The sequence below is a fragment of the Calonectris borealis genome, chromosome 38 (genome assembly GCF_964195595.1).
Source record: "Calonectris borealis chromosome 38, bCalBor7.hap1.2, whole genome shotgun sequence".
NCBI classification, from domain to species: Eukaryota; Metazoa; Chordata; class Aves; order Procellariiformes; family Procellariidae; genus Calonectris; species Calonectris borealis.
This window is the reverse complement of record NC_134349.1, coordinates 562796-573487: the sequence shown is the minus strand read 5'-3', so window position 1 is coordinate 573487 and position 10692 is coordinate 562796. Positions and strand designations below refer to the sequence as shown.

The 10692-nt window shown below is 47.4% G+C and overlaps 1 protein-coding gene across 2 annotated transcripts; it reads right to left on the bottom strand.

Moving 5' to 3' along the window:
- Positions 1-1631: 1631 nt before the first annotated feature.
- LOC142074586 (TOX high mobility group box family member 4-like) lies at positions 1632-10642 on the bottom strand. Of its 2 annotated transcripts, none has more exons than XM_075135282.1 (3): positions 10544-10638; positions 9659-9727; positions 1632-1870 (listed from the first exon to the last, which is right to left on the bottom strand). In XM_075135282.1, exons 1-3 carry the CDS (start codon positions 10547-10549, stop codon positions 1667-1669), a joined length of 279 nt encoding a protein of 92 aa, XP_074991383.1. In that variant the 5' UTR covers positions 10550-10638; the 3' UTR covers positions 1632-1666. The 2 variants fall into 2 exon arrangements, 1 of the variants encoding a protein (XP_074991383.1); XR_012670641.1 differs by lacking the exon at positions 1632-1870 and adding an exon at positions 6628-6688 and having other exon boundaries at positions 10544-10642.
- Between the last annotated feature and the right edge of the window lie 50 nt (positions 10643-10692).

Here is a 10692-nt window from a genome sequence, read left to right as displayed (position 1 = left end):
CCAAGCCCTTTAATCCTCTTTAGGAACCCCCAAACCCTAAAAATTATATTTTAGCCCCCCCAAATCCCTTTACGACCCCCCAAACCCCTTCAATACCCCCCAAAACCCCAAATAACCCTATTTTTAAGCCCCCCCCAACCCCTTTAATTCTCTTTATGACCACCCCAAACCCTAAAATTATATTTTAGCCCCCCCAAAGCCCTTTACGACCCCCCAAAAACCCCTTCAATACCCCCCAAACCCCTAATAATTACGTTTTAGCTCCCCCCAAAACCCCTTTAATCCTCCTCACTGCTCCCCCAAAACCCCTTTAACCCCCCCAAATCCCAATAACCCTATTTTTTAGCCCCCCAAATCCCTTTAATATCCCCCAAACCCCCAGTAATTATATTTAGCCCCCCCAAACCCCTTTATTACTCCCCAAAACCCCTTTAATACCCCCAAAACCCCAAATAACCCTATTTTTAAGCCCCCCAACCCCCTTAATCCTCTTTATAACCGCCCAAACCCCAATAATTATATTTTTTAGCTCCCCAAACTGCTTTCATCCCCTTTTTACCCCCATAAAGCCCCTTTTCCCCCCCCCAAACCCCAATAATCCTATTTTCAGCTCCCCCAAACCCTTTCAATCGCTTTTTACCCCTGAACCCCTTTTTTATCCCCATTTTCGCTCCCGAAACCCCTTTAATCCCTTTTCTCGCTCTCTAAAACCCCTTTAATTCCCTTTTTCCAGCTCAAACCCTTTTTTCACCCCTTTCCCCCCCAAAACCCGCCTTCCACCCCCCAATTCCCCTTTCACCCCTTTTTTATCCCCCCAAACACCCCATTTTCCCCCTTTTCCACCCCAACCCCCCCATTGCCCTCCCTTTCCCCTTAAAAATCGCATTTTCCCTCCTTCCCCCCCCAAAACCCTTTCCACCCCCCCAAAACCCCCCTTTTCCCCCTAAATCCCCCTTTCTCCTCCTTTTCCCCCCCAAAACCCCCATTTCCCCCCTTCTCCCCCCAAAATTGGCCGCAAACCCCATTTCCCCCCCCCAAAACCCCATTTCCCCCTTCTCCCCCCAAAATTGGGCGCAAACCCCCATTTTCCCCCAAACCCCCCTTTTCCCCCTTCCCCCCCATTTCCCCCCCTTCCCCTCCATTTCCCCTGAAACCCCTCTTCCCCCCCCATTTCCCCCCCAAAACCCCCATTTCCCCGCTTCCCCCCCAAATTTGGGCGCAAACCCCCATTCCCCCCTTCCCCCCCAAACCCCCATTCCCCTTCCCCCCCAAACCCCCATTTCCCCCCCAACCCCCATTTCCCCCCCATTTCCCCCCCAAACCCCCATTTCCCCCCTTTCCCCCCCCAACCCCCGCTTCCCCCCCCCATTTTTCCCAAACCCCCCTTCCCTCCCCCATTCCCCCCCCAATTTGGGCACAAACCCCCATTTCCCCCCTTTCCCCCCCCCCAAACCCCCGTTTCCCCCCCCATTTCCCCCCCAAACCCCCATTTCCCCCCCATTTCCCCCCCAAAACCCCCATTTCCCCCCTTCCCCCCCCAAATTTGGGCACAAACCCCCATTCCCCCCCCCATTTCCCCCCCAAACCCCCCCCCAACCCCCCCAAAAATGGGGGTACCCCCCTTACCATGGCCAGCCCCCCTGCCAGCAGCCCTCCCCCTGCTCCATCAATCCGTGGCCGATCCCCACCGGCATCTCCAGCCCCTGCACCCCGTAAGGGGGGGGCGGGAAGGGGGGTCGGGGTTCCCCCCCGGCTCCCCCAAATCCTCAAAGTGTCCCACCACGTCCGAGACCGCCAGCGAGGGGTCGGCGTCCAGCGCGATGGGGGGGATCTCAAACTCCTCGTCCCCCAGGCTGGGGGTGTGGAAGGTCTGGGGGGGGACGGGGGTCAGACACCACCCCAAATCCCGCCTTTTCACCCCAAAAAACCCCCGCTTTGGGGGGCCCGGGGGCCCCTGTCAGCCATTTTGGGGCGCGTCACCTGATTTTTCAGGGGATTTTGGGCGCGTTCTTGACCTCAGTTTCCCCTTCGGCTGCTTAAATATTAATTTTTCCTTTTTTTAGGAATAAAAAAGGCAATTTTGGGGGGTTTCGGGCCGTTTTTCAGCCATTTTGAGGCTTGTAATCTGTTATTTCAGGGGATTTTGAGGCGCGTTCTTGACTCAATTTCCCCTTTGGGTGATTAAATATTAATTTTTCTTTTTTTTAGTAATAAAAAAGGCAATTTTGGGGGGTTTCGGGCCGTTTTCAGCCATTTTGAGGCTTAAAAACGGATTTTTAAGGGACTTTCTGGGCCATTTTAGCCTTATAATCTGCTATTTCAGAGGATTTTGAGGCACATTCCTGACCTCAATTCCTTCTTTAGACTCTTAAACATTAAATTTTCTTCGTTTTATTAATAAAAAAGGCAATTTCGGGTGGTTTCGGGCCGTTTTCAGCCACTTTGAGGCTTAAAAACGGATTTTTAAGGGAGTTTCTGGGCCATTTTCCGCCATTTTGAGGCTTGTAACTTGTTATTTCAGGGGATTTTGAGGCGCGTTCTTGAGTCCCGTTTCCCCTTTGGGTGATTAAATATTAATTTTTCCGCTTCTTGTTACAAAAACAGGCAATTTTAGGGGATTGGGAAGCCATTTTCCCACTATTTTGGGGGTTAAATCTGATTTTTGTAGGGGATTTGGGACCAATCTCGTCCCCAATCTCCCCTTAGAGCGGTTAAAGATGAAGGTTTCCGCCTTTTACTGATAAAAAACGTCCATTTTGGGGGGGTTGGGGCTGTTTTCAGCCATTTTGGGCTCACAAGGGGGGATCTCGAACTCCTCGTCCCCCAGGCTGGGGGTGTGGAAGGTCTGGGGGGGGACGGGGGTCAGACACCACCCCAAATCCCGCCTTTTCACCCCAAAAAACCCCCCGCTTTGGGGGGCCTGGGGGCCCCTGTCAGCCATTTTGGGGCGCGTCACCTGATTTTTCAGGGGATTTTGGGGCGCGTTCTTGACCTCAGTTTCCCCTTCGGCTGCTTAAATATTAATTTTTCCTTTTTTTAGGAATAAAACAGGCAATTTTGGGGGGTTTTGGGTCGTTTTCAGCCATTTTGAGCCTTAAAAACTGATTTTTAAGGGAGTTTCTGGGCCATTTTCAGCCATTTTGAGGCTTGTAATCTGTTATTTCAGGGGATTTTGAGGCGCGTTCTTGACTCCCGTTTCCCCTTTGGGTGATTGAATATTAATTTTTCTTTTTTTTAGTACTAAAAAAGGCAATTTTGGGAGGGTTCGGGCCGTTTTCAGCCACTTTGAGGCTTAAAAACTCATTTTTAAGGGAATTTCTGGGCCATTTTGAGCCTTATCAGCTGGTATTTCAGGGGATTTTGGGGCACGTTCCTGACCTCAACTCCCTCTTTAGAGTCTAAAATAGTAAATTTTTCTCACTTTATTAATAAAAAAGGCAATTTTGGGAAGTTTGGGGTCATTCTGAGCTCGTTTTGGGCTTAGAAACTGATTTTTAAGTGAGTTTCTGGGCCATTTTGAGGCTTATAACCTGAAATTTCAAGGGATCTTGAAGCACGTTCTTGACCTCAATTCCCTCTTTGGGGGCTTAAATATTAAATTTTCCTCTTTTTATTAATAAAAAAGGCAATTTTGGGGGGTTTCGGGCCGTTTTCAGCCATTTTGAGGCTTAAAAACGGATTTTTAAGGGACTTTCTGGGCCATTTGAGCCTTATAATCTGCTATTTCAGAGGATTTTGAGGCACATTCCTGACCTCAATTGCTTCTTTAGACTCTTAAACATTAAATTTTCTTCATTTTATTAATAAAAAAGGCAATTTCGGGTGGTTTCGGGCCGTTTTCAGCCACTTTGAGGCTTAAAAACTGATTTTTAAGGGAGTTTCTGGGCCATTTTCAGCCATTTTGAGGCTTGTAATCTGTTATTTCAGGGGATTTTGAGGCGCGTTCTTGACTCCCGTTTCCCCTTTGGGTGATTAAATATTAATTTTTCCGCTTCTTATTACAAAAAGAGGCAATTTTAGGGGATTGGGAAGCCGTTTTCCCACTATTTTGGGGGTTAAATCTGATTTTTGTAGGGGATTTGGGACCAATCTCGACCCCAATCTCCCCTTAGAGCGGTTAAAGATGAAGGTTTCCGCCTTTTACTGATAAAAAACGTCCATTTTGGGGGGGTTGGGGCTGTTTTCAGCCATTTTGGGCTCACAAGGGGGGATCTCGAACTCCTCGTCCCCCAGGCTGGGGGTGTGGAAGGTCTGGGGGGGGACGGGGGTCAGACACCACCCCAAATCCCGCCTTTTCACCCCAAAAAACCCCCCGCTTTGGGGGGCCTGGGGGCCCCTGTCAGCCATTTTGGGGCGCGTCACCTGATTTTTCAGGGGATTTTGGGGCGCGTTCTTGACCTCAGTTTCCCCTTCGGCTGCTTAAATATTAATTTTTCCTTTTTTTAGGAATAAAAAAGGCAATTTTGGGGGGTTTCGGGCCATTTTCAGCCATTTTGAGGCTTAAAAACTGATTTTTAAGGGAGTTTCTGGGCCATTTTCAGCCATTTTGAGGCTTGTAATCTGTTATTTCAGGGGATTTTGAGGCGCGTTCTTGACTCCCGTTTCCCCTTTGGGTGATTAAATATTAATTTTTCTTTTTTTTAGTACTAAAAAAGGCAATTTTGGGAGGGTTCGGGCCGTTTTCAGCCACTTTGAGGCTTAAAAACTCATTTTTAAGGGAATTTCTGGGCCATTTTGAGCCTTATCAGCTGGTATTTCAGGGGATTTTGGGGCACGTTCCTGACCTCAACTCCCTCTTTAGAGTCTAAAATAGTAAATTTTTCTCACTTTATTAATAAAAAAGGCAATTTTGGGAAGTTTGGGGTCATTCTGAGCTCGTTTTGGGCTTAGAAACTGATTTTTAAGTGAGTTTCTGGGCCATTTTGAGGCTTATAACCTGAAATTTCAAGGGATCTTGAAGCACGTTCTTGACCTCAATTCCCTCTTTGGGGGCTTAAATATTAAATTTTCCTCTTTTTATTAATAAAAAAGGCAATTTTGGGGGGTTTCGGGCCGTTTTCAGCCATTTTGAGGCTTAAAAACGGATTTTTAAGGGACTTTCTGGGCCATTTGAGCCTTATAATCTGCTATTTCAGAGGATTTTGAGGCACATTCCTGACCTCAATTGCTTCTTTAGACTCTTAAACATTAAATTTTCTTCATTTTATTAATAAAAAAGGCAATTTCGGGTGGTTTCGGGCCGTTTTCAGCCACTTTGAGGCTTAAAAACTGATTTTTAAGGGAGTTTCTGGGCCATTTTCAGCCATTTTGAGGCTTGTAATCTGTTATTTCAGGGGATTTTGAGGCGCGTTCTTGACTCCCGTTTCCCCTTTGGGTGATTAAATATTAATTTTTCCGCTTCTTATTACAAAAAGAGGCAATTTTAGGGGATTGGGAAGCCGTTTTCCCACTATTTTGGGGGTTAAATCTGATTTTTGTAGGGGATTTGGGACCAATCTCGACCCCAATCTCCCCTTAGAGCGGTTAAAGATGAAGGTTTCCGCCTTTTACTGATAAAAAACGTCCATTTTGGGGGGGTTGGGGCTGTTTTCAGCCATTTTGGGCTCACAAGGGGGGATCTCGAACTCCTCGTCCCCCAGGCTGGGGGTGTGGAAGGTCTGGGGGGGGACGGGGGTCAGACACCACCCCAAATCCCGCCTTTTCACCCCAAAAAACCCCCCGCTTTGGGGGGCCTGGGGGCCCCTGTCAGCCATTTTGGGGCGCGTCACCTGATTTTTCAGGGGATTTTGGGGCGCGTTCTTGACCTCAGTTTCCCCTTCGGCTGCTTAAATATTAATTTTTCCTTTTTTTAGGAATAAAAAAGGCAATTTTGGGGGGTTTCGGGCCATTTTCAGCCATTTTGAGGCTTAAAAACTGATTTTTAAGGGAGTTTCTGGGCCATTTTCAGCCATTTTGAGGCTTGTAATCTGTTATTTCAGAGGATTTTGAGGCGCGTTCTTGAGTCCCGTTTCCCCTTTGGGTGATTGAATATTAATTTTTCTTTTTTTTAGTACTAAAAAAGGCAATTTTGGGAGGATTCAGGCCGTTTTCAGCCACTTTGAGGCTTAAAAACTCATTTTTAAGGGAATTTCTGGGCCATTTTGAGCCTTATCATCTGGTATTTCAGGGGATTTTGAGGCACATTCCTGACCTCAATTGCTTCTTTAGACTCTTAAACGTTAAATTTTCTTCGTTTTATTAATAAAAAAGGCAATTTTGGGTGGTTTCGGGCCGTTTTCAGCCATTTTGAGGCTTAAAAACAGATTTTTAAGGGAGTTTCTGGGCCATTTTCCGCCATTTTGAGGCTTGTAACTTGTTATTTCAGGGGATTTTGAGGCGCGTTCTTGAGTCCCGTTTCCCCTTTGGGTGATTAAATATTAATTTTTCCGCTTCTTGTTACAAAAACAGGCAATTTTAGGGGATTGGGAAGCCATTTTCCCACTATTTTGGGGGTTAAATCTGATTTTTGTAGGGGATTTGGGACCAATCTCGTCCCCAATCTCCCCTTAGAGCGGTTAAAGATGAAGGTTTCCGCCTTTTACTGATAAAAAACGTCCATTTTGGGGGGGTTGGGGCTGTTTTCAGCCATTTTGGGCTCACAAGGGGGGATCTCGAACTCCTCGTCCCCCAGGCTGGGGGTGTGGAAGGTCTGGGGGGGGACGGGGGTCAGACACCACCCCAAATCCCGCCTTTTCACCCCAAAAAACCCCCCGCTTTGGGGGGCCTGGGGGCCCCTGTCAGCCATTTTGGGGCGCGTCACCTGATTTTTCAGGGGATTTTGGGGCGCGTTCTTGACCTCAGTTTCCCCTTCGGCTGCTTAAATATTAATTTTTCCTTTTCTTAGGAATAAAAAAGGCAATTTTGGGGGGTTTTGGGCCGTTTTCAGCCATTTTGAGGCTTAAAAACTGATTTTTAAGGGAATTCCTGGGCCATTTTGAGCCTTATCATCTGGTATTTCAGGGGATTTTGAAGCACATTCTTGATCTCAATTTCCTTTTTAGAGTCTTAAATAGTAATTTTTTCTCGTTTTATTAATAAAAAGGGCAATTTTGGGGGGCTTGGGAACGTTTTCAGCTATTTTCAGGCTTAAAAACTGATTTTTAAGGGAGTTTCTGGGCCGTTTTGAGCCTTATAACCTGGTACTTCAGGGGATTTTGAAGCACATTCTTGACCTCAATTTCATTTTTAGACTTTTAATTAGTAAATTTTCCTTTTTTTAGTAATAAAAAAGGCAATTTGGGGGGATTTTGGGCTGTTTTCAGCCATTTTTACGCTTAAAAACGGATTTTTAAGGGAGTTTCTGGGTCATTTTCAGCCATTTTGAGGCTTGTAATCTGATTTTTCAGGAAATTTTGAGGCACATTCTTGACTCAATTTCCCCTTTGGCTGCTTAAATACTAATTTTTCCTTTTTTTAGGAATAAAACAGGCAATTTTGGGGCGGTTTGGGCTGTTTTCAGCCATTTTTAGGCTTAAAAACGGATTTTTAAGGCAGTTTCTGGGCCATTTTCAGCCACTTTGAGGCTTGTAATCTGTTATTTCAGGGGATTTTGAGGCGCGTTCTTGACTCAATTTCCCCTTTGGGTGATTAAATATTAATTTTTCTTTTTTTTAGTACTAAAAAAGGCAATTTTGGGAGGGTTCGGGCCGTTTTCAGCCATTTTGAAGCTTAAAAACTGATTTTTAAGGGAATTCCTGGGCCATTTTGAGCCTTATCAGCTGGTATTTCAGGGGATTTTGGGGCATGTTCCTGACCTCAACTCCCTCTTTAGAGTCTAAAATAGTAAATTTTTCTTACTTTATTAATAAAAAAGGGAATTTTGGGGTCATTTTGAGCTGGTTTTGGGCTTAGAAAGTGATTTTTAAGTGAGTTTCTGGGCCATTTTGAGGCTTATAACCTGAAATTTCAGGGGATTTAGGGGCACGTTCTTGACCTCAATTTCCTTTTTGGCTGCTTAAATATTGAATTTTGGGGTTTTTGTTAAAAAAAAGCAATTTTGGAAGGGTTTGGGACCATTTTAAGGTACTTTGGGGCTTAAAATCTGGTTTTTTAAAAGGATTTGACCACGATTTTGACCCCAATTCCCATTTTTAGCTGTTAAATATTAATTTTTTAGCCATTTCCTAATTAAAGAGGCCCATGGTGGGGGGTTTGGGGCTATTTTCATCTATTTTGGGGCTTAAAAACTGATTTTTTAAAGGGATTTGGGAACAATTTTGACCCCAATTCCCGTTTTGGGTGGTTAAATATGAATTTTTGTGCTTTTCCTTAACAAAAAAAGGCAATTTTGGGGGGATTTGGGGTCATTTTCCAATTCTTTGGGGGTTTAAAACTGATTTTTTTATGGTTTTGGGCACAATTTGGCCCCCAATTTCCACTTTGAGAGATTAAAAATGAATTTTTTAGCTTTTTATTAATGAAAAAAAGTTAATTTGGGGGGATTTGAGGCCCTTTTGAGCTATTTTTGGGGTTGAAACCTGATTTTTCTGGGGTTTTGGGCACAATTTTGATCCCCATTTCCTCTTTGCGTGGTTAATTTTGGTATTTTTTTTGGCCTTTTAAGAAAAAAACCCAATTTTAAGGAATTTTGGTGCTATTTTGAACTATTTTGAGGGATTTTAGTGCCACTTTTAGCTATTTTGGGGGATTTCGCTGCTATTTTGAATTATTTGGAGCGATTTTGCTGCTATTTTGAGCTATTTTGCAGAATTTTATTGCCAATTTTAACTATTTTTGGCGATGTTAGTGCCGTTTTTTGCTATTTTGGGGGATTTTAGTGCCATTTTTAGCTATTTCGGGGGATTTCAGTGCGATTTTTAGCTATTTAGGAAGATTTTGGTGCCATTTTTAACTATTTGGGGGGATTTGGGTGCCATTTTGAGCAATTTTGGGGGATTTTGCTGCTACTTTGCGGGATTTTAGTGCCATTTTGGGCTATTTGAGGGGATTTTCCTGCGATTTTGAATGATTTTGGGGGATTTTGCTGCCGTTTTTAGGTATTTTGGGCTATTTTAGTGCCACTTTGAGCTATATGGGGGGATTTTGCTGCCGTTTCGAGGTATTTAGAAAGATTTTGGTGTCATTTGTAGCTATTTTGGGGGATTTGGGTGGTATTTTGAAGTATTTTGGGGGATTTTGCTGCTATTTTGAGCCGTTTGGGCAAATTTTAGCGCCTATTTTAACTATTTTGGGTGATTTTAGGGCTCTTTTTAGCTATTTGGGGGAATCTCAGTGCCATTTTTAGCTATTTTGGGGGACTTTGTTACTATTTTGAGCTACTTAAGGAAATTTTGGCGTCGTTTTGAGCTATTTTGGGGGATTTGAGCGGTATTTTGAGCTATTTTGCAGGGTTTTGCTGCTGTTTTGTGCCTTAAAACTCAGATTTTTTGAGCATTTTGCCCCAATTTCCCCTGGAAAAAGTGAATTTTTTTTCCCTCTCCCTCCCCAAACCCCCCATTTCCGGGGCTGAATTTTGAGGAATTTCACGGAGTTTTCGTTAATCTTGCCCCGTGTCCCCGCCCTAGGTGGGTCTGAACCCCCCGAATTTGGGGGTTCACCCCCCTGGGTGGGTCTGAACCCCCCGAAATTTGGGGGTTCACCCCCCCCCCCGTGTCCTTACCTCGGCCCCGGTGAGGAAGGGGTGCGCCGTGCCGGTGATGGCCAGGTAGTTGTCGCTTCCGCCGGGGAACTGGGTGGGGGGGGCGTGGGGTGGATTTTTGGGGGGTCCGTGGGGTGGGTGGGGGCACCCACAGTGTAGGGGGGGACCCCACGAGTGGGAGACACCCGTGAGTGCCCCCCCAAGAGCCAAATTCCCCCGTGGGTGCCCCCCCAAGACCCAAATTCCCCCGTGGGTGCCCCCCCAAGACCCAAATTTCCCCGTGGGCAGCCCCCCACGACCCCCCAAGATCCAAATTCCCCTGTGGGTGCCCCCCAAAAGGCCCAGAGACCCCCGTGGGTGCCCCCCCAAAACCCAAATGCCCCCGTGGGCAGCCCCCCATGACCCCAAAGGCCCAGAGACCCCAGTGGGTGCCCCCCCCAAGACCCAAATTCCCTCGTGGGTGCCCCCCCAAGGCCCAGAGACCCCCGTGGGTGCCCCCCCAAGAGCCAAATTCCCCCGTGGGTGCCCCCCCAAGGCCCAGAGACCCCCGTGGGTGCCCCCCCAAGAGCCAAATTCCCCCGTGGGTGCCCCCCCCGCCCCAGAGACCCCTGTGGGTGCCCCCCCATGGCCCAAATTCCCGCGTGGGTGCCCCCCCAAGACCCAGAGACAACCGTGGGTGCCCCCTCATGGCCCAAATTCCCGCGTGGGTGCCCCCCCCCGCCCCAGAGACCCCTGTGGGTGCCCCCCCATGGCCCAAATTCCCGCGTGGGTTCCCCCCCCCCGCCCCAGAGACACCCGTGGGTGAACCCCCACGGCCCCGATCCCCCCGCGGGCCACTCCCCACGCCCGATTCCCCCCGTGGACGTCCCCTAACCGCCCCCCTCCCCGCTCCCCCCCCCCCCCCACCTCCATGGCTCCGCCGCCGAGCGAGGGGGTTGCCCCGCGGTGCCCTGCCCCGGAACCGGAAGTCCCGCCTTCCCTCCCGAGAAGCCACTTCCGGTCAGTGATCATAGAGACGCCGGCGGGGCCACGCCACAGGGGTCGGGGCGACCGGA

Excerpts from the sequence above, each read along its gene's own strand:
- LOC142074586 (XM_075135282.1), bottom strand. Across the intron at positions 1,871-9,658 it reads CCTTCCTCACCGGGGCCGAG|ACCTTCCACACCCCCAGCCT; the intron begins GTAAGGACACGG and ends GTCCCCCCCCAG.